We start from the raw sequence: 22,227 nt of genomic DNA on the forward strand, positions 1-22,227 counted from the left end.
TTCAAATTCAAATATAAAGATTGCCATTATTGGAATCCGAAATCTATTCCCAACTCTTCTTGGTTTTATAAATCTATCCGCAAACTCTACTAATGTCTTGAAACCCAATCTTAAACTTCTCTCTTGCAATCCCACTAAGGTTGATTTATGGAAAGATGCCTATATTTTTTATCTTCCCTATTTCTCAAAAGCCTACTTTCTTAATATAACTCTTGATTTGGATGATATTCATTTTTATGACCTTCTTAATTCCAATAGCTTTTGCTCTAATACTCTAGAGACTACGTTTGGTTGCTCTTTGGATTGGGATGGGATTGGAAAATTTAAAATCAATATGGAAAAAACTAATCTTTGGATTTGGAATCATCATTTTAACAAAGCTTCTATCTCCTTTGAAGTTTATGATATTATTAATAGGGATGTCTCTTCTCTTGGTGCCTGGAAAGGTTGGTTGGCTATTTGGAGACTTCCTATGATGCCCCGCATCAAGATGCATATTTGGAAGCTGGCTCATGGAAATTACCAACTGGGAACTATCTTTATAATCCCAACATTGGTCCAAATAACACTTGTCCTCTGTGTGGTTTGGAACCTGAAATGGCCGAACATCTTTTCTGGAATTGCTCTAAAATTTTAGATTGCTAGCATGAATTGTTTGTTAATCTTGGCCTTGATATTAATCTAAATCCTTCTCTTAGCTCAGGTTCATGGCTCTTGGAGTTTAGTAACACTTGGGCTAAAGCTTTAATTGCAACCATGGTTTAGCTTATTTGGAAGCAACGCTATAATGTTATATTTAGAAACTCCAATCTGAATGCCAGACTGCTTATTCCCCAAGCTTGGTCTGTATGCTTTCACTTCAATAATAGAGCTCTCAGGGAGTGTTCTAAACTTTATTCTAATCTAAACATTATCACAATTTATAATGACGCTTCTTGGTGTGCAACCACAAATTCTGCTGGTTTAGGCTTCTTAATTATGCTTAATCTAAACTGTTCTGATATCAGGGGCTCAGGGCTTGTATACTGATCCTCTAATCCAAGCTGAACTTGCAACCATGAACCTTGTTCTTCAGACTTGTCTCTCAAATAGTTGTTCTCCGTCTCGACTCTTCTGTGACTGCCCGGGGATTGCGCAATTGGTGAAGCACTACAACGCCTGCATCGCTTGGCACGTCAATATGGAGTATCAGAACTTGAAGTCTACTCTAAATCTATGCCCCAATATTTCTATGGAAACCATACCTCGAGAGAAAAATACAATCACTGATGCTCTTGTAAAATTTTGAAGATTGAACCCTCATTTATCTCTCTTCTTTCGCGGGATGGATTGCCCAAATTGGCTCAAAAACCTTCTTGCTGCGCAAAATCTGAGCTTTTGAAGTTGTTTTGTTGTGTTTTTTTATTTTCTTAGCTTCATGCTCTTTTTGTATAAAAAAAGCTACTTTAAGTAAGGATAGTTTTGTAATTTTCTATTCATTTGTTTGTTTCTTTTGTTCAATATATACTTGTGAAGAATGAGTAAAGTTTGTGAGTGTGTCTGAGAAAAATGTGTTTGTTTAAACAGTGAATGTGTTTGTTTGAGCATTAGACCTGTGACTAATTTTTAGATCTTCATCTTCAAATCCAGATCTTCATCTTCTAAAAGTAACAAGCAAGAGATTGATATAGCTAATATAGATATTGTTGAGAAAAAAATATATAATGATGTGCTTTTAGTAATATCGTCCCATAAATCAAAGTTAACAGATGGCTATATTCTTGATTTTAGATGTTGATATCACAATGTCACATATCAATGGAGTTGTTTTAGTAGCAACAATGTTCTTGTAGGACTATATACTTGACTTAAAGAACTAGGATGCGTGTGTGATGGTGTTATTAGGACCTTAATTAATATCAAACATATGTTTGACTTAAAGAAAAATATTATCTCATTAAACATTTTGATTCAAATTCGAATGCATTGTTGCTATTGAGTCTAGTAATAAAAAGATTTTCTATGTTGTTTCTGGTTTGATGAAATGAACAGATATTAGCAGCTACTCCCTCTATTCTTAAATACACGTCGTTTAAGGATATTGCATAAGAATTAATGATAGCATTAAATTATCTAAATTTCAACATAAAAAATAACCAAATTACTAAACTATCCCTATCTTGAAACTATGTATTTTTCTTAAAACTATAGATATTACTCTCTTCATTTATACTCCCTCCTGTTCCTTTTTAGTTGTCACATTTTGGACATCTTCTCTGTTTCTTTTTACTTGTCATATTAGAAGTTTTGTGGAACATTAAATAATTTTTTCCAAATTTACCCTTTAATTTAATGAACTTATACAATTTTCAATAAATTACAATCAACTAAGTATTAAATTATATACTCCACTAGTGGGGTTTCAAATATGGCTAGTTTTGGAAAGTAATGGTTTTTTTTTAAAAATATTGGTAACCAACTAACTTTAACCAATTTTTCTTAATCGGTGTGAATTAGGTAAATGTGACAAGTAAAGAAACAGAGGAAGCATAACTTAGGAAATTGAAGATGGATAAAATTGAAAGAAAAAAGTATAAACATTGCCTTGATATTGTACAACGACAAATATTTTGGAATAATTTTTTTTTAAAATGGCATGTATTTTAAAATGGAGAGAGTAATTAATGTGTTTTTCAAGACTCGACTGTAATTTGCTATAATGTGAATCATATTTATCTTTTGAAAAGTCCTTCTATAAATTTAGCAATCTTCTCAAAAACGAGATTGAGTTAGTTGTCATGGTGCTCTTGGCAAAGAAGAAGCACCAAGTATATGGCTTTGGAGATGTGAACAATTCATTTCTACATAGAGATTTGTTAAATGTATTTTAAATCTCTTTTGAACCAACGTTATTCTACTTTATTATTCAAACTAATAATATGTAATTATTTTATGTTTATTTATTTTGACTAATAGGCGACAAATACCCGTATTTAAAGTATTTAATTATTTTGGTTTTTTGCATACCATCATAATTGATTGCTGATTGCTCAATAAAATTAAAATCAGACTGCTTTGAAAGTGGATGTCCCATGCGTAATTTTTCTCCCTTTTCCCAATAGTTTGATTAGAGAATAGTATTTATCTCTGAACATGAGTTCCCGTCTGTCTTGATAATATTCGACGACAATAACTGAGATGAATGATGTGGATGAGTTTTGGATACCGTGCAATCACTTGGTAGTTTTGGATATAAATTTGTCTTCATTTGTGTCTGTATGCGCAAAATGAATGGCTCCGATAGGTTCACCGTCTCTTTGGTTCACCATTCATTTCTTGCTCGCCCATTTGTCATCGCCCACAGCTATTGCTTCCTTTTTCTTATCAATTTCCAAAATTAACTTTGCTATATTTGCATTGAACTTGTTTCATAAACTAAACTTTATAGTTCTTTTTTTAATTGACTTGGCATCAATTATCAATTCATGTTTAATTGTGTGAAGTCCTCTCACCACTACTGATGCACTACGAATGGGTCTGTGAGATCAGGGCATGCCGCACTGTTGTTCTCTTCATCCAACAATCAAATAGCTGAGAATTCGAGAATAAATTTCTTTTTCCACCTACCCACACAATTCTTGGTCACCCACCACCTCCCTATCTACCAGCCAAAGAGCATAAAAAATGTGAGAAGACTACTCCATTCTTTTTTGAACTTACCATACATACATATTTTGTCAGTTTCCTGGGCTTGCTTCATTCCGTTGGGAACTTTATTGAAGGAATTTCATTTTTGTTGATGATGAGATGATAGGGGCATTAGCAGTAAAACCAGTGGATATGATATTCAAGGCTGGCGAACCACATGTTCTGTTATGGTGGCGTGTACTGCCATGGCGTTCCAATAGCCTATTAGCGAGACTAGTGCCACTCTTTGATCTATCCGTCATGTGTGGGCATGAGTTGATGACAGACATTTCATAATTGTACTACTACTTATCCTCCTCCTCCTCCTCCTCCTCCTCCTGCCTCTTTCTCTTATTGCATCTCCTTTATTCCAGAATCAAGAATGATTCTCTGATTGCTTTTCTCTGGTTTTGATTTCTTAATTCAATTGAATAATTAAGTCACGGGAGTGATGAGTAGGTATGAGTAGGGTAGAAGGGACAAGGTGTACAACTGTGACATCTATACATGATTGTCAGATTAGGATTCCTGGTCGCTGCCTCCATTGGAGCCTATGCTGTGAGGCAGGTTAACTGCTCAAGGCGACGTTTCAAGCCCAACGGTATGCTCCTTAAATTCTTCACTTCAATTATCATTTATCATTGAGGTACGTTTCCTATTTTTTTTGCAACTGTTTGGTGGTTTTTCTTTTCTTTTCTTTTTTCCTTTTTGTGAGAAATTTGTTGGTGGGCTTTTGAAAACAGATAATGGAGAATCAACGCCGAAGCCTAATTGGATTGAAGAAAGTCAGAAGGAAGCGGATGAAGTCTATGATGTATTTATATTTTATATACACATCGATTTTTATATTTATTTCAGGATGTTTTGCATATATGTGATAGGCCAGGAGCTCAAAAAGGAATTATTATTATTATTATTATTAATTTTAATGAACAAACCCAACCATTGCAGTGGCAGGTGGAAAAAGAAGAGGAGGAGGAGGAAGAGAAGGTTAAAACAATTAGCAGTGTGATAAACTCAGCAGAACTGATGAAAAGGTTGTGTCCCACAAGCTTGGAGAATGATGATGATGATATGCTGCCTGAATTTGAGAACCTTCTCTCCGGAGAAGTAGAGGCCCCCCTTCCTAGTGACAAGTTTGATATGAAGCCTACTTCTGAATATGACATTGAAATGGCAAACAATGCGTATGAATTGGAGAGGCTACGCAACTTAGTGAATGAATTACAAGAGCGAGAGGTGAAGCTGGAAGGAGAGCTGCTTGAGTACTATGGCCTGAAGGAACAAGAATCAGATGTAGCTGAGTTACAGAAACAGTTGAAGATAAAGATTGTGGAGATTGACATGCTTAATATCACAATAAACTCCTTGCAAGCAGAGAGGAAGAAGCTTCAGGAAGAGGTAGCTCAAGGGATTGCTGCTAAGAAGGAATTGGATTTGGTCAGGAACAAACTCAAGGATCTGCAGAGGCAGATTCAGCTTGAGGCTAACCAAACCAAAGGTCATTTGTTGTTGCTGAAGCAGCAAGTGACTTCTCTCAAAACTAAAGAGGAAGAGGCATCCAAAAGAGATGCTGAGGTGGAGAGGAAGCTGAAAGCTCTGATGGAGTTGGAAGTGGAGGTGGTGGAGCTGAGGAGGAAGAATAAAGAATTGCAAATTGAGAAGAGAGAGCTCACTGTGAAGCTGGATGCAGCGCAGGTCAGGGTGGAACAACTTTCAGAAATGACAGAAGTAATCACTAACGTCCATCTCAATACCATCCACAACTCTGGATTTCCTTGTAGCTTAAAATTCTCCGGAATATATATATATATACTGATACTCTGTTTCCTCATAACACTACTTAGTCCGTACTTCATAAATTAAATTTATGATAGACTGAAGTCGTGTTTTTAAAATGGATTATTAAATAGCATCTTGGTTTCTGATGTTGCATGGATGCAGACTGAAATGGTGGCCCGGGCGAGAGAAGAAGTGAGTAAATTAAGGCATTCAAATGAAGATTTGACAAAACAAGTGGAAGGGCTGCAGATGAACAGGTTCAGTGAGGTAGAGGAATTGGTGTACCTGCGCTGGGTGAATGCATGCTTGAGATACGAGCTCCGCAACTTTCAGAAACCATCAGGAACGATTTCTGCCAGGGATCTCAACAAAAGTCTGAGCCCCAAGTCCCGGGAGAGAGCAAAGAGGCTCATGTTAGAGTATGCAGGGTCAGAGCGCGGACAAGGCGACACTGACCTTGAGAGCGTTGCCTCCATGCCTTCTTCCCCTGGGAGTACTGAGGACTTTGATAATGCCTCCATGGATAGCAGCTCCAGTAGATTCAGCAGTCTGAGTAAGAAGCCCTCCCTAATCCAGAAGCTCAAGAAATGGGGGAAGAGCAAGGACGATTATTACACTGGTGCTTCAGCCTCCCCCACAAGGTCCCTAGGTGGTGCCAGTTCACCCATGAGAACTAGCATGAGCTACAAACCATCATCATCATCATCATCTGCCAAGGGCCCTCTCGAAGCCTTGATGCTCAGAAATGCCGGAGATGCCATGGCCATCACCACGTTCGGCACAAAAGAGCAGCCCGTCTCACCCAATACCACTGTGGAAGCTTCTTTCAATCTGATATCTAAATCTGTGGAAGGTGTGGCTGAAGACAAGTATCCGGTGTATAAGGACAGGCACAAGCTGGCTCTCGAGAGGGAGAAGGCAATCAAGGAGCGAGCAGAGAAGGCCAGAGCACAAAGGTTTGGTGGCGATGCTGCTGCTGCTGCTGCAGCTCCCAGATCAATAAATTTTGAACGAGAAAAAGTCAATCATTTTGCCACCCAAACTTGCTCAAATAAAGGAGAGGGCTAATAATGTACCAGCTGCTACTGGTGATAATGTCAATCAACAGAATTCTAATGAAGGCCTGGATCATCATCCAGAACAAGTAATGAGCAAAGATCAAACTTGGGCACATTGAGAAGAGAGCTCCTCGGGTACCTCGGCCACCACCAAAACCATCAGGAGGTGACAATACCCGCAGTGATTCTAAAAGCACCACTACTACTGCCTCAGCTGGTGATGGCGTGCCACCACCACCGCCACCACCACCACCGCCGAGGCCCCCATTGCCTACAGGTGCGCCACCACCTCCTCCTCCGCCAGCTGCTGGTCTAATAATAAAGGGTCAAGCAAGTGGAGACAAAGTTCAGCGGGCTCCTGAGGTGGTGGAGTTTTACCAGACTTTGATGAAGCGTGAAGCAAAGAAGGAGACAACGTTGTTGCTGCCTTCATCAGCATCAAGCGCTGCTGATATAAGGAGTAGTATGCTTGGAGAGATTGAAAACCGATCAGCATTTCTCTTAGCTGTCAGTTTTATCTTTTTTGCTTTCTTTCAATTTGATTTTTGTCTCTTTTTTTATCTGAAGCTGATATTTTCTAATTGTGAGAGATATTTTAAAAGTTATCAGCCCATCTCATGACCAGCATTAACTAGAAATTTTGGTGATTCAGGTTAAAGCAGATGTTGAGACACAAGGAGATTTTGTACAGTCCCTTGCCGCCGAGGTCCGAGCAGCTTCCTTTACAAATATAGAGGACCTTGTTTCATTTGTGAACTGGTTGGATGAAGAGCTCTCCTTCTTGGTAATCCTTGTTTCATTTTGATATTTTATCTTTCCATATGTCTTCAAATTTGAACTACTAAACTGTTGAAACTATTATTTTTCTAACCAACTTGAAATTTAGCACAAAAGAAGGATTTTACTAATTTATATTCTCATACTTATTTACAAATTTAAAATATATGTTAACCATTGGATAGCCCAATGGTATGACATCAAAGTGTAAGGGGGAGGTTATGAGTTCAAATCTCTCCCCCAACAGTACTGTTTCTATACTGTTCATACACTATTCACCCGTGATTCCTATACTATTCTCATATTGTACATATACTGTACAGCCGGGTTCCAGTACTGTTTAATACTGTTTATATTCATAAAAAAGGGCGCTTAACGTCTATCATTTAAAAATATATATATATATGTTCATTAGGAAAAGTAAATATCACAGAATTATGTGTTAAATGACAATTACATTAAATCTTTTGAAAATGTAAAAGCAAAGATCGACATACATATCACCATATTAAATTAGCAAATAAATATTGTTATAAAAACATAGTTATTGTCTCAATATTTTTAGATGGCCAAGTGCCTGGCCAATCCAACTGTATACTATCACAAATGAAGACAATTACGTTTCTCAACTTTTGTAGGTTGATGAGCGAGCTGTTCTTAAGCATTTTGACTGGCCAGAAGGGAAAGCTGATGCCTTAAGGGAGGCTGCTTTCGAATACCAAGACTTGATCAAGTTAGAAGAGCAAGTTTCCAATTTTGTTGATGATATGAAGCTCTCCTGCGAAGCTGCCCTGAAGAAAATGTATTCACTGCTCGAAAAGTAAGTTCATAGCATGTGATATGATTTGTTTCTCATTTTAAAAGAAGAGGGAAGAGGGTGCATTTCTTGCCAAAGCACATCTATGATCAATTTGCATTTTTATTGCAGAGTGGAACATAGTGTTTATGCATTGCTTCGAACAAGAGATATGGCAATTTCGCGTTATAGGGAGTATGGAATTCCAACAAATTGGCTGTTAGACAATGGTGTTGTAGGAAAGGTGTGTGTAATTTTTGAGCTCTAAATAGTTAACAATAATTGATTTGAATTCAACTTATTCTAATATTACAAAAGTGAAAAAAAATACAGTTAAACAAAATTTTCAAGTAGCAAAACTTTTGCTCATTTCTTGGTAAACTAAGATCATGAAGACTTAATAGTGCACTAATGATATTGTAGATCAAGCTTGCATCTATTCAGCTAGCAAAGAAGTACATGATGAGAGTTGCTTCAGAGCTTGATGCCCAAAGTACTGCATCTGAGAAAGAGCCTAATAGAGAATTTTACCTACTTCAAGGAGTGAGGTTTGCCTTCCGTGTTCATCAGGTAAAATACTATATAAAGTCAAATTAATCCATTTCTTCATGCACGCTTGCCAATAAGTGCATGTATCTAACTTTACTTTTAATTTAGTTTGCTGGTGGATTTGATGCTGAAAGCATGCAAGTTTTTGAAGATCTAAGAAACAGAGTAAAAACTCAAACAACTGAATATGAGAAAACAGAAGCCTGATGCAGCTCCTCAATAATATTTATACTTCACTTGAGCATTATTTTGTTTAGTTTTGGTTATTAATACCTTAGTAATGTTGAAAGGGTAGTAAAGGTTGTAATAGTATATACAAATGCTATGCTATGATTTGTTTCTAATTCTGCTTGTTCCTATTGCGAATGTGTATGAGGGTATCACCTCTTTTGATACTTGATGCAAGTTTATAGAGTATGCTAGTAAATACACTAATCATTTCAAGTAACATTGAGATAAGTAGAGTTTTAAACCCCACGAGGACTATCGCATTCAAAGACGACAAACAATACTACTTTATGCTTTATTTGAGGAATCAAAAGTGTTGTTTAATTTGATAGAAACAAAATAAAAGAGATAAAAGTGTGTCAAGAACTTTGAAGAAAACTCCTTTGTGAAATAGACATTAGGGTTTGAATCACCGTTTGTGCTTTAAAAATATTGAGTCTTTAAGAGAAGATATGAGTTGATATGATTCTCTACAATACAACCCAATGAAGTAGTAAACAAGCTACAATCAAAATTTGAACCCAAATTTCTCTGCCAATCAACTTCCATATCTGACAACTGTCATAGTTAGGTATTCTACACCGATCTCACTAGAAAATTCTAATAGACAACTATATGTTGGAATAATAAACTTAAGCATTATTATAAAATAAAATAAAGGTTTAAGTTAATCATTGAAAGTTACATGTTATGGAAGTTGTAAGGTTTGGAGTTTCAAATGTCAAAGGATGTTTATAAAGCCTATATAAAGGGCTATTTTTGTAGTGTCTTGTTAAGAGATGAAGATTTGTAAATAAAGTTTATAACAAGATTGATGTTTTTTTATCTTCCTCTTCGTAATATCTTTCTTGAGCATATTTTGGCCCATCGTCGCTTCCTATAGTGGTATTAGAGCCAGGTAGTTAGATCTAAAAGTATTAAATAGATGATTCTCCATTGTTGAAATAAGACCTCTGAAACCCAAGCTCGTAGAAGTGAAGTCGAGGCAAGCATAAGGATTTGCGACCTTTGAGGCTAGAAATATGAAGTACAAGTTGACACACCCCTTATGTGTGCCTGCAAGTGCACGGGCCGCTTAAGTAATAAAGTGTACCCACTAGGTCGGGTAGTCGAATCCACATGGATCATGAGTATTAGTAATACCTACTTCTAAGTAATCTAGTGGAATGATCAAGAGTATGATGTGATGAACTAATTCATGAAAAGATGAATGTCACGAACAAGTAAGCAAGAGTAAAATGAGGGAATGTCTCAGTCAATGATTAATGAGGTATTTGGCCAATGGTTCCCCTAGGATTCAAACATTAAGCTTAAGATTCACAAAGTGTTCCTAAACCGATTTAGTTAAGTCATGGAAATCCAAAGATAATCAGATCCTGCCTCAAGTTCACCAATACTTGTCCCCTACGAGGTCTCGGTGGAGAAATCTCTCTGTCTCAACACCTCATAGCACATATGACCACATAGCACTCTAAGGGATTCTATGGGATGCATCCAATTCCTAAGAATAGACCTAGCTCTACTTTTAGGTGAAAGGTCCCTAACCCCCTACGAGGTCTCAGTGAAGAACTCTGTCAACACCTCACACCACATATGGTTGCTTAAAGCTTAGGGAATACAGAGATAGAATACACCAATCAGAATGGAAAGGGGAAGCTCCACTATCTCATGACTCATCTTCTCAACCCTCTTCAATCTTGAGGTTCTAACCCAAATGGAGACATCTCTTTCTCACCAAGGTGAATGAATCACTGCAAAACAATCAATCAATAGGTCAGTAAAGTAAGCAAGCATTAAGAACACAAGATTAAAACTAAATTAAACTCGGATTAAAAGAAAAACACAATGTAAATCAATACGAAGAATAAAATCCTAGTGTTCACATGCCTAAATACCCTCTAGGGGTTTAGAACAAGTTACAAAACAAATAATAGAGTGAAAATCTGTAAAATTTATCGAAATAGACCCCCTTGATGGGTAGTTTCAACAACTTGATGGATTCCTCTCTGAAGCTAGGGTCGCCGATGGCTTCCATGATACTAGGATGGAGGAGAAATCAATCAAAGTTGGTAAAAAAAGCATCCCAAAGTCACAAAGACCTCCTCTCCAAACCCTAAACGGCTTGTCTATCAAAAGACGTAAAAAGAGTCTCCAAAAAATCAGGCAAAACGGCCTTTTATAATTAGAAACATGTGCCTGTCACGTGCTGCTACACTGCCATGTGGGCTACCACGCACCCGTGTGGGCTACAAATATTTTCGACGCCTGTGTGGAAATTCTACAATGTAGTGAATAGTTCTACTATAGTATCTTGCTACATTACTCTCATGACCAATGCTTCCAAAATTCTTCTCTTGAGGGCACACGTCCATGTGGTAGATTATGTGGCTTCTTATAGACTAAACATCATTGGGATGGCTCTTGAAATATTTACACAAGTCGGGACAAAAAAGTGTGATTGCCTTTGTGCCCTTCCAACTCACAAATTAACTTTGGAACTCTTTCAGAAGTTGTCACACACTCCCATGTGAATGAGCAACACTTGTGTCTTGATCCTTATGTACCGTAAAAGTCTCCCAAATTATGTTGTCATGACCTATCTTTCCTTCCCTTTCTCTCTAAAAACCTTCACAACCCTATTTGCAAAAAAGAACACCAAATACAATTTATGAGATATAAAACATGATAAAAATAATGATCAATGCATGTAAAACATATATAGAAATATGTTCACTAAAGCACTTTATCACAAGTCAAATGATAAAAAACGTAGTAGGAAGAAGACTGAAGAAGGCAGTCAATATAAGTAAAGATATGGAGAGCGAGAGACCTATTGTTGTGATAATACAATTCAAAGCCATGCTCTAGAAGATATTAGAAAAGCTGAACCTTTCACTTGTTTTTGCTGTGAACATCAAGTTTGAAGAATGATTTGGATGTCATACATAGTATTACAATAATGCTTATATAAAAAAAGAAACTAAGAATGATGTATCATTGCAAGTAATATGACACCTAGATCAAACTTATGATATTACAGTAAAGGATGTGAACAAGAAAAATCTTATTGAAAACAAATATGACATGGAAGACATTAAAGAAGCTAATTAAAAAATTAAATCAGTTAAAGAAGAAGTTAAGCAAGAAAGTGCTCATGGAAAAACTTGATTCAAGTTCAAGTGGTGTTCATGTTTAACAAACAACATGTTTAAGATTAAGGGGGAATGTTGGACCAATAGACTTAAACATTATTATAAAATATAATTAAGGTTTGAGTTAATAATTGTGAGTTACATCTTATATAAGTTGTAAGATTGGAAGTTGTAAGGTTTAGAGTATAGAATGTCAAGGGATGTTTATAAATGCCTACATAAAGGGCTATCTATGTAGTGTCTTGTCAAGAGATGAAGATTTGAAAATAAAGTTTATAAAAAGAGTGGTGTTTTTTTATCTTCCTCTTCCTAACATCTTTCTTAAGCATATTTTGGCATTTCATCACTTCCAATAGTGGTATCAGAGCTAAGTGGTTACATCTAAAGGTATAGATAGGTGATTCTCTATTGTTGAAAGACTGAAGAAGGCAGTTAATAGAAGTGAAGAAATGGAGAGCGAGAGACCTATTATTATGATCGTGCAATTCAAAGCCATGCTCAAAGAGATATTAGAAAAGCTGAGCCTTTCACCTGTGAGGTATGAGTGTGAACGGTTTGGTCCTGACCATTTGCATGTTTTTATTGTGAACATCAGGTTTGAAGATCGATTTGGAAGTCATACATAGTATGGATCTAAAACAGTTATGGTATTCAAACTAACACAGTTTAGGATGTTTAGGCGGGTCATGTGGGGGTGGTGGTGGTTTAGGCAATCCCAGCCACCACCTTGCCCTAATGCCATCTCTGGTAAGTATTTCTAAATAAATAACCCCCACTTTCCATTTGGCACTCCATTGTCTTCCTCCTTCTAACCCTAACCTTTGCCCACACCTGCCACATCAGTACCATCACAACTCCAAACCTCCACCTAACCACCCATGCATGGGACCCCAAATCCCAACACTTCATCCTTGCTTCCTATTTTCACCCATCATCTCTCCCTATCTCTGATGTCGGCATTGTCCAAATAGTATTCTTGTTAGATGGCTCCTTTGACAACATCATCACCATTGATTTTCCATTTAAAGACTACAAGCCTTCTTGTGCATTCCTCTTTCCTAGGCAGGTTCTTCTTGAGTGCTTTGGAAAGATCTATTTGTTTTCTTTTTGTTAATTTTTTTTTTTAAGATTTGGTGTTGCTTTGGAGGTTAGAAAAAGATAAAATTACCGAGTTAGGGATATAGTAGTGTTTTGGTTTTGTATGAATTGGCTTAGGAAAGGAAAAACAAAAACGTTTAGGGATTCCTATCTTGTTGAGATTTGTTTTTATTAGATCTACTCTTTCCATAATTAACTAGGAAAATTGAGTTAGCTGAGATAAAGGAAAAAAGGGAAGGCCAAACATTTTTGTTTGAATCTCACATGTTAGTCTTAAGGCCAATTAAGATTCTCACATCCTTTTTTGATTGTTGGTTACAATTATGTGGTTACAAATAGACTTACCAATGCTAAATTCAAAGACCTTTTTTCTCATGTTCTTGTTTTTCCCTTACAATCATATTGAATGAAAGTTGCATATGATTGCTAAAATCAGAACATTGTTCATACTATTTTAATTTTTTTTTTTGTTTTAGCCCATTGCCACATGGTGTGATGCCATTCTGGTTGGCATTATCATTTCTACTTGTGATGCACTCTAGCTCTAGATTAGGCTCAACGTTGGGATGCAATTATATTTTTTGGTTAATTTAGTATAACTTGTGAATTAATAAACAAGAAATATATATAGCTTTGAAATATAAAAGTTTGTGGTTAGGTGTATGAATCTTTTACCTTTTTGCTTATGCAATCAAAGAAAAGGAATCGAAAGGGCATGAATCTAAACATAAGTCACTATTAACTATATGATCCTATTCCCATGTTGATTTGCTAGGGAGAAAGATGTTGTTAGAAAATCGGAACAAATGTCATTTGTTAATCTTGTTTACAATGTTAGGTTATCATATCATTAATTATTTATTATTATTAATAATTTATTTTTGTTTTTTATTTAATGACTTTTGCAACATGAGTTATAGATGCGATCAAATTTTGAAGATGAATGTGCTACAGTTACCTCTAATGTGTTTGTTAGTATTTTTTGCTTTAATATGGTATAGATGGCAAAGACTTAATCTGTGGTGGGAGCCTTATTACAACAGGAATTTTGATAAATGCCTAAATGTACATATTTTATGCGTATTGATCTTGTATTATTTGCTTATATTCTATTAGATTGATGCCCTCTAAATTAGTTATTTTCGTGTTACATGTCTTAAAAGAGCTGAGCGAAGCTTGAGAACGCACTTAAGAGGAATTCAACACCAAACAAGCATTTTCGGAGTTTCGACACTGTTGCAGGCTACTATAGCATACTGTAGCTAAGTCACTGTTTAATGCTATTGGCAATCGGCTGTGAACTTCACGGGTTCAATGCACCCGCATGAGTGCCTGTGAGGTTTGTTGAAAATTTACAATCTTCAATTACAATAGTAGAAACACTGTAGCAAAATCAATATAGTTGGGTTACTGTAGCACTGACACTTTTTCTGGGCAAAAAGACAGTAAGCTTCATGAGCATCTATGCTCCCGCATGGAGCCCGTATGGACTCGACGGGATATAAAAAGGGGCTGATTTTCTAGGGCTTGGAGGGGGGTTTTGGGAGATGCTTTTTGAAGAAGAAAACTTGGGGAGTTCTTGGAGCCGACTTCCACGAGCTTTAAGGAGGCAAGATCACACGTTTTGGAGAGAGGGAATCAAAGGGAGAAGTTTGGTTTGGCTAGATCTTCATTGATTTCTTCTTTGGGATCTCGTAGATGATGAGTGAAGCCTCCCCCGAACGCGGCGTCCGTGTAAGTTTTCCACTCCATTCGGCTTGTCTTCTCACTTCCATTGTTTGAGGGAGTTTTCTTATACCATTTGTACTTGTTTTCATAAGCTTATTGTTTGTGTTTGTTTGTATAGACAAGTAGACCCCAAGGTCACCTGATGACGGTGAACCTTGGGGTGAACTTGTGTATTTGGATCATTTAATTATGCTTATTGCAATTGTTGTGTTTGTTGATTCATTCTTGGTTCATTTGATGTATTGTTTACATGAGAACTCTGTACACCAACTTCTAGGTTGTGATTGGTAGCGTGACCATCACCCTTGTACTAGACACACCAAGTTTGGAAGGGAATTATGTACAAATACGCCGTGACCATCGGGTATTTTGTACCCTTCTAGCATTACGGTTAGACCAAGTTGTGTTCCGGCCCTAATTAGAGATTTCCCTGTTGTTAATGCAATCGTATGAAGATTTGATCAGAAAAAATTCCGTGTCAATACTTATGCCGTATTAGGGGTCAATTGCCGTGACCATCGAGTTGATCTATTTTAGGAAGTCAATTGGTTCAAACCTTAAGTTGCACGACATTCTTAATCCCCTTTACACTTTAGTAGCCCCTAGGGAATCCGCATCCGTGACCATTTCATTCCCCTGATTTTACACCCTTGCCTTGTTTTAGACTCCACTTTTAGTTCCTTCATTTTAATTAATAGTTTAAAGCCTATTTTCGAATCTGTTGGCTAGACAATACGCAAAGAGGAAGTAAGTGTAGATCCTTGGGCCCACGGAGTCATCAAGTAATACCTCTCGTGCAAGCATGAGAGGGTTGTCTCATGGCTGAACCAAGGAGAACTTTGTCCGATTATGAAAGCCCTCAGTTTACTAGTGAGGAATTCCAAGTGCATGCTCCCACCGTGTCGGCAAACAACTTTGAAATTAAAGCAAGCATGATCGGGATACTCCAAAATTCTGTACAGTTTGACGGGCTAGCTGATGAAGACCCACATGCTCACTTGTCTCGCTTCCTTCAAATATGTTTCATCCTCAAGATTAACTCGTCTGATGATGCGATAAGATTGAGATTATTCCCCTTTAGTCTGAGAGGAGAAGCATACATATGGCTCTTGTCATTGGCTCCTGGGTCAATCACCACCTAGAAGGAAATGGTGGAAAAATTTCTTGTGGCCACCAAGCAACACAGATTGAGATTATTTCCCACCACGCAAGGCCACTAGGCTAAGGCAAGAGATGCCAAAATCAAGAAATTTTCTAGAAGGAAATGTTATTGCCTAGTGGCCTTCACATGTTCTCTAGGGTTGGTTTCTGTGTTGCTTGGTAAACTTCCATGTGGCCTTTCGCAGAGAGACTTTGCAATTTGCCCCACTTGATTTTCAAGGTTATGCAAAGAGGCGGTGTGGTTGCGAAGTGTAGACTCAACTGATTCAAACCTTGTATTTGCAGATTGTATGAATCTAGTCAAGTGCTTCTCTAGGTCACTCATTCGGGTTTCCAAACCTGAGACCCTCTTTTCCACTTGAGGAGCTTGTTGTTGTTGGAAACCTGATGGTCCCATGGCCTTTTGTGGAGCTTGATTACTCCATGAAAAGTTGGGATGATTCTTCCAACCTGAATTGTAGGTATTGCTATATGGATTTTCTTGAGGTCTCATGCCATTACCTACAAAATCAACATTCTCCAATAGAGATCGGGCAATCGGAGGGATCATGTCCTCCACCACAATTGGCTGCAATTAGTCACGGCCGCCACTCTATTTAAAGTTAAGTGATCTAACTTCTTACTCAAATTCTCTACTTGGGCCGCCAATGAAGTTACCGCATCAATTTCATGGAGACCGGCCACCTTTTTCTTCTCCCTAGCATTCCATTGGTAGCTGTTTAACCCCATTTTTTCAATTAACTGTTGGGCCTCATCGGGGGTCTTGCTACCTAAGGTATCTCCTGATGCCGCATCCAAGAGTTGCCTTGTACTCGGGTTCAAACCATTGTAAAAGGTTTAAACAATCATCCACTCCGGGAATCCGTGTTGCGGGCATTTCCTCAGGAGCTCCTTGAACCTTTCCCACGTCTCGAATAGAGACTCCAATTCCAACTGAACAAAGGATGAGATCTCATTCCTAAGCTTTGCTGATTTTCCGGGAGGGAAGTAACAGGCTAGAAAAGCTTCTACCATCTCCTCCCAAGTAGTAATCGATGCTCTAGGTAATGAGTGTAGCCACTGCTTCGCTCTCCCCTTTAGGGAAAATGAGAAGGCTCTCAATTTGATGGTATCATCCGTAACCCCATTTATCTTTAGCATGTCGCACACCTCGAGAAAGCTCTCTATATGACTATTTGGATCCTCATCGGCCAAATCGTTGAATTGTGCGGATTGCTGCAACATATGGATGAATGCCAGCTTCAGCTCGAAATTCTGAGCTGTAATCAGGGGACGCACAATACTCAATTGTGTCCCCAACACTGAAGGTCTGGCATAATCGGATAATGTTCACTGTTGCTCATTCTGTCCTACCATGTTTTCATATTCTTCTACTTCCAAGTCAGCTGAATTAGACTGTTCTTGTACAGGTTCTTTCCCTTTTCTTCTAAGTGTGCGTTCAAGCTCAGGATCTCCTTCAATCAATATTGAGGGATTCCCTCGGGTCATAACCTGGAGCTGCACCAAAAGAAAGAAAACAAAAATCAGAACGATGATAGAATAAGAAGATATGAAACAGAATGTATGGTGAAATAGCTAAGAAAACAAAGTGCAAAGTATCTTTAAACGCCTAACTCCCCGGCAACGGTGCCAAAAACTTGATAAGGTCCCCTTGCGTATATCCCGCAAGTGCATGGGTTTGTCGAAGTAATAATCCCGGGTGAGCGGGTATCGAATCCACAGGGAGTAGAGAATAAAAATACTTAATTCGATTCTTAGCTATGTAAAAGATCAATGATGATGAGTGTGATACTGATTCAATTCTCAACAGTAAAAGCAACAAGTAAGAGAGCAAAAGTAAAGAAGGGGGGGTAAGGCAATCGATAAAGATGGGGTACCCGGATAATGCTCCGCCTAGGATAATTGTTTCAAGTGCAAGAACCCTCTATTATGCTTCCTAATCAATGCAATGGTGAGTCGTGGAAATCCTTAATTACATAGTCCCAAAACTAAGGTCAACTATGCCTAACTCTATACATGTCACGGAGGAGAAATCAAACAATCTCAACACCTCGCACTCGCATAGAGTTGCAATGAGCTCTAGGGATTCCAAGTGATAAATCTCTAACCATAATTGAGCCCTAGATACTAAGATCACCTCAACGCTTCACTCCGTTGCACGCGCAACTAAGCCCCAGCGGAAGTTCATGCCTTAGACCATTCACTCTATTATGGCCGCAAAGAACTCGAGGAACGGAGGTAGAATCTATCACGCCGGAGGGGAAAGGGGACGCTCCTGTACTTCTCGACTCACCCTCTCAACCCTCTCCAACCTAGCTTTGTCTAATGCTCGTGGTGTGTCACTCACTCACAAGGTTACCAACAAGAACTCTCAACCCTAGTGTCACTCTAGGGGAAATGTTCATACAATCAAGTATTCAAGGTTGGAACTCATAATAAACATCAATTTATTGAAAGCATAATAAAGAGGTTCAAAGAAACAAATACATCCTAGGGTTCACAATACCCGAATACCCACTCGGGATTTAGTTCTCCATGGAGCTAAGTACAATCAAAGAAATAGAATGTAAAAGCAAAGAATCCATAAAGAAACCCCCTCGATAGTCGTGTCGATGGTCTTGTGGAAAGTCCTCTACTCGTCGTCCAAGGATTCCCTCGTCCGGTATAGGATACGCCTCGACGGAAGCTCCCCTACCAACCTTCTTCCTAAGGATTGACGATGTTAGAGCCGTAGAACCACTCCAAAACCTTGGCCAATACCCCTCGAAACCCTAGCCGAAGCCCTCTCTCAAGTTGGGGAAAAGATGGAGAAAAGAATACTAAAATCGGGGCTGATTCGGCTTTAAATAGGGCTGGAATCGGGCGACTACACGGGCGTGGATGCTTCACGCGCCCGTGGGGAATTTCCACACGGGCGTGGATAATTTCCACACGCCCGTGTGGATCCTCTGAACTCCTGTTTTCTCGGCCGGTTGTGAACAGTGCTACTACAGTACTTACTACAGTGTTGCTACAGTTTTCTGCTGCAGTATTTGCCCTGAATTGCTTCCCGAATCCATACTTTCATCGGAGTAACGTAAACGGGCACACGTTCACGTCATGGATCACTTGCATCTTCAATGATAGGCACGTTGATGAAGCTCTTGTTCTATGTGCATAAGTCAGAATGCTCGAGTGTGACTGCCTTTGTGCCTCTCCAAATGGATGTGCCAACTCGAATATGAGGAGGTTGGCACACACTCTAGCATCTCACATCGACCTATGTCTTCGCGTTTGAACCTTAGCAAGATTTCCTCCAAAATCGGTGCATTGTAATCCACATTGGCTTCTTTCCTTCATACTTGGCCTCACAACCCTGCCTACACGAAAGTAACATAAAAACCCACATATTAGTGTAAAAACCTGAGAAAAGTAATGCTCAACATAAGGAATGAACACTTCGCATTCACATCGCACAAGCACTTATCAGTATTCAAGCAGCTACACATAAATCTCCCTCTTATTGAAGCGGCGACCGAAATGCCCAAGTATACAAAGTTTATGAAAGACCTACTCACCAACAAGAGAAAATTGGAGGAATTAGAAATGGTTGCATTACCACAGAATTGTTCTACAATGATTCAGAGGAAGCTCCCTAAGAATTTGACTGATCTCGGGAGTTTCATCATCGCGTGTGTGATTGGAGAGGGCACACAATATAAAGGATATGGCAGATTCTGGGGCCAGCATCAATGTAATTCCCTACAAGCTATTATTGAAATTGGGATTGGAGGACATAAGGCCTACGAGGATGACGATACAACTTCCAGATTGGTCTATAAAGAAACCTCGAGGTGTTGTCGAGGATGTGCTAATTAGAGTAGACAAGCTCATTATCCTGGTGGACTTTGTTATTCTTGACGTGGATGATGATGTTGAAGTCCTGTTGATCCTTGGGCGACCATTTCTCAACACCGCTAGTGCCCTCATCGATATAAAGGGTGGAAGGATGACACTGAGAGTGGGGGATGAGGAAGTCATTTTCACACTACCCGCGGCTATGAAACATACCTTGGACTATGATGATCCCTCTATTTTACTGATGAAACTGATATGATTATCACTGATTGTGTGTAGGAGGTCTTGGCGATTAACCCCTTGGATGAATTTTTAGAAGGAATGGATAGCAGAGAGTACAAGAATAAAGACCCACCTCCCAAACAAGTAAAGCATGTAGGCTACATGAGGGCATTTCCGTGGCTGAACAATAAAAAGAAGTCAACCACAAGGAAAATTTAGTGTAAGGTGGACAAGAAAGAGAAAAAGGGGATCTATTACACACAATCACCACCACAGGAGGTCAATCGACTATTCTTGGAGGGGAAGGGTAAATTCCGTATCTTTTCATGGCTCTCGATGAGCTTCCCACCTTGGAATGCTTCTCTTGGACTTGGAGGTAAATCCCCACCATTTGATCCACTATGAGGTAAGAACGAAGGTTCGTCGAGCTAATGACGTTAACCAAGCGCTTCTTGGGAGGCAACCCAAGCCTTTAAATTCGTCATCTTTAAATCTTCGTATTTCTTTTAGTTGTTTAGTTTCTTTGTTGTGGATGAATGTTTGTGTTTGTGAGTTTTTCATATTTTTATTGTTGTGCTCAATTCATATTAATGCTTGTTCCCTTAATTTTGGCCTTGAATTTTGATAAGTGTTTGTGTGTTAAGAATGCGAAATGTTCTTTCCTTACGATGAACATTACTTTTATCAGGTTAAAGCGCTAATATATGTGTATTTGTGTGATAAGTGCTTCTACGATAAGAATGCGAAGTGCTCTTTCCTTATGATGAGCATTACTTTTATCAGGTTTAAGCGCTAATACATGTGTATTTGTGTTCTTTTGCGAATGTAGGGTTGCGAAGCTAAATATTGAGAAAAGAAGCCAATGTAGATCGTGAATGCACTATTTGATGAAATCTTGGGAAGGAACAAACGCAAAGACACAAGTCGGGCTCAAGATACGAGAATGTGTGCCAACATCTAGGTATTCAAGTGAGTACAATGATGTGGAGGGGCACAGAGGTAGTCTCATTCGAGTATCCCGATTTGTGAATTGATAGCAAGATCTTCACCAATGAGGTCGTTTATTGACGAAGCGACATGATCTACAGCGTAAACGTGTGCCCGTTTATATTATCTCGATCAAAAACATAGATTTGAGAGTGTTTGAGGACAGTACTATAGCAGGTTACTGTAGTAAAACACTCTAGCAATTTACTGTAGCAATATTGTTTACGGTCGGCTGAAAATGTGATTTCCAAAGAATCCACAAGGGTGTGTGTGGAAATTCCCATGCCCGTGTGGATGCCTGATTCCAGCACTTTTAAAGTCGCGATTCAGCCCGATTTCAGCATCCTTCTTTCCATCTTTTCTCCAACTTTGGAGAGGCTTGCAGCTAGGGTTTAGAGAGGTATTAGCAAGGCTTTTGGAGGGGTTCTACGCCTTCGATACCGCGATTCTCTTGGAAGATAGCTATTGGGGGAGCTTTTGTCGGCACCGATCAGGAGAGGTGTGTCCTAGGCTTGACAAAGGGACATTTGAAGAAGGCGCGACCACTCCACAAGACCATCGACATGACTATTGAGGGGGTTTTCCTATGGACTATTTATTTTTACTTCCGATTTTATGATTGATTGTATCTTGCTCCATGGAGAGCTAAACCTTTAGTGGGTACTTGGATTTGTGAACCCTATGATGTATTTGTTTCTTTAAACATTTTATTATGCTTTCCTTAATTGATGTTTTAATTGAGTTCCAATCTTGAATGCTTGATTGTTTTAATAATCCCTTAGAGTGACACTAGGGTTGAGAGTTCACCTTCGTAGTCCTTGTGAGTGAGTGACACACCATGAAAGTTAGACAAAGCTAGATTGGAGAGGGTTGAGAGGATGAGTCGAGAGGTAGCAGAGCATCCCCTTTCTCCTCCGGTGTGTTTTATCCTACCTCCATTTCCTCAAGTTCTTTGCGGTCACAATAGAGTGAAGTGCTAGAAACTGAACTCCGCTAGGGCTTAGTTGCGTTGAAGTGAACTCTAGTATCTGGGGCTTAATTGTGACTAGAGGCCTTCCACCTGGACCAAAGTGTTAGGTCTACACATAGGAATAGGGTTTATCACTTAGAATCCCTAAAACTCCATGCAACTTTATATAGTGTGAGGTGTTGAGACTGTTTGATTTCTTTGCCGGGGCATAGTATA

General features: G+C 38.7%; 1 protein-coding gene and 1 non-coding gene across 2 annotated transcripts; both read left to right on the forward strand.

Annotated features, from left to right (window-relative positions):
- The first annotated feature begins 3,756 nt into the window (after positions 1-3,756).
- Positions 3,757-9,023, forward strand: LOC120251509 (protein CHUP1, chloroplastic-like). The gene is given in 11 exon segments (XM_039260048.1): positions 3,757-4,267; positions 4,410-4,480; positions 4,618-5,397; positions 5,611-6,423; positions 6,470-6,601; positions 6,603-7,013; positions 7,159-7,290; positions 7,922-8,103; positions 8,212-8,323; positions 8,503-8,649; positions 8,737-9,023. Coding segments are annotated over 11 exon segments (2,973 nt in total). The 5' UTR covers positions 3,757-4,173; the 3' UTR covers positions 8,836-9,023.
- Positions 9,024-16,854: 7,831 nt separating this feature from the next.
- Positions 16,855-16,961, forward strand: LOC120252123. Its single transcript, XR_005533670.1, has one exon. It is a non-coding gene; the product is annotated as a small nucleolar RNA R71 (small nucleolar RNA).
- Positions 16,962-22,227: the final 5,266 nt, after the last annotated feature.

This window comes from Dioscorea cayenensis, chromosome 20 (assembly GCF_009730915.1).
Source record: "Dioscorea cayenensis subsp. rotundata cultivar TDr96_F1 chromosome 20, TDr96_F1_v2_PseudoChromosome.rev07_lg8_w22 25.fasta, whole genome shotgun sequence".
NCBI classification, from domain to species: domain Eukaryota; kingdom Viridiplantae; phylum Streptophyta; class Magnoliopsida; order Dioscoreales; family Dioscoreaceae; genus Dioscorea; species Dioscorea cayenensis.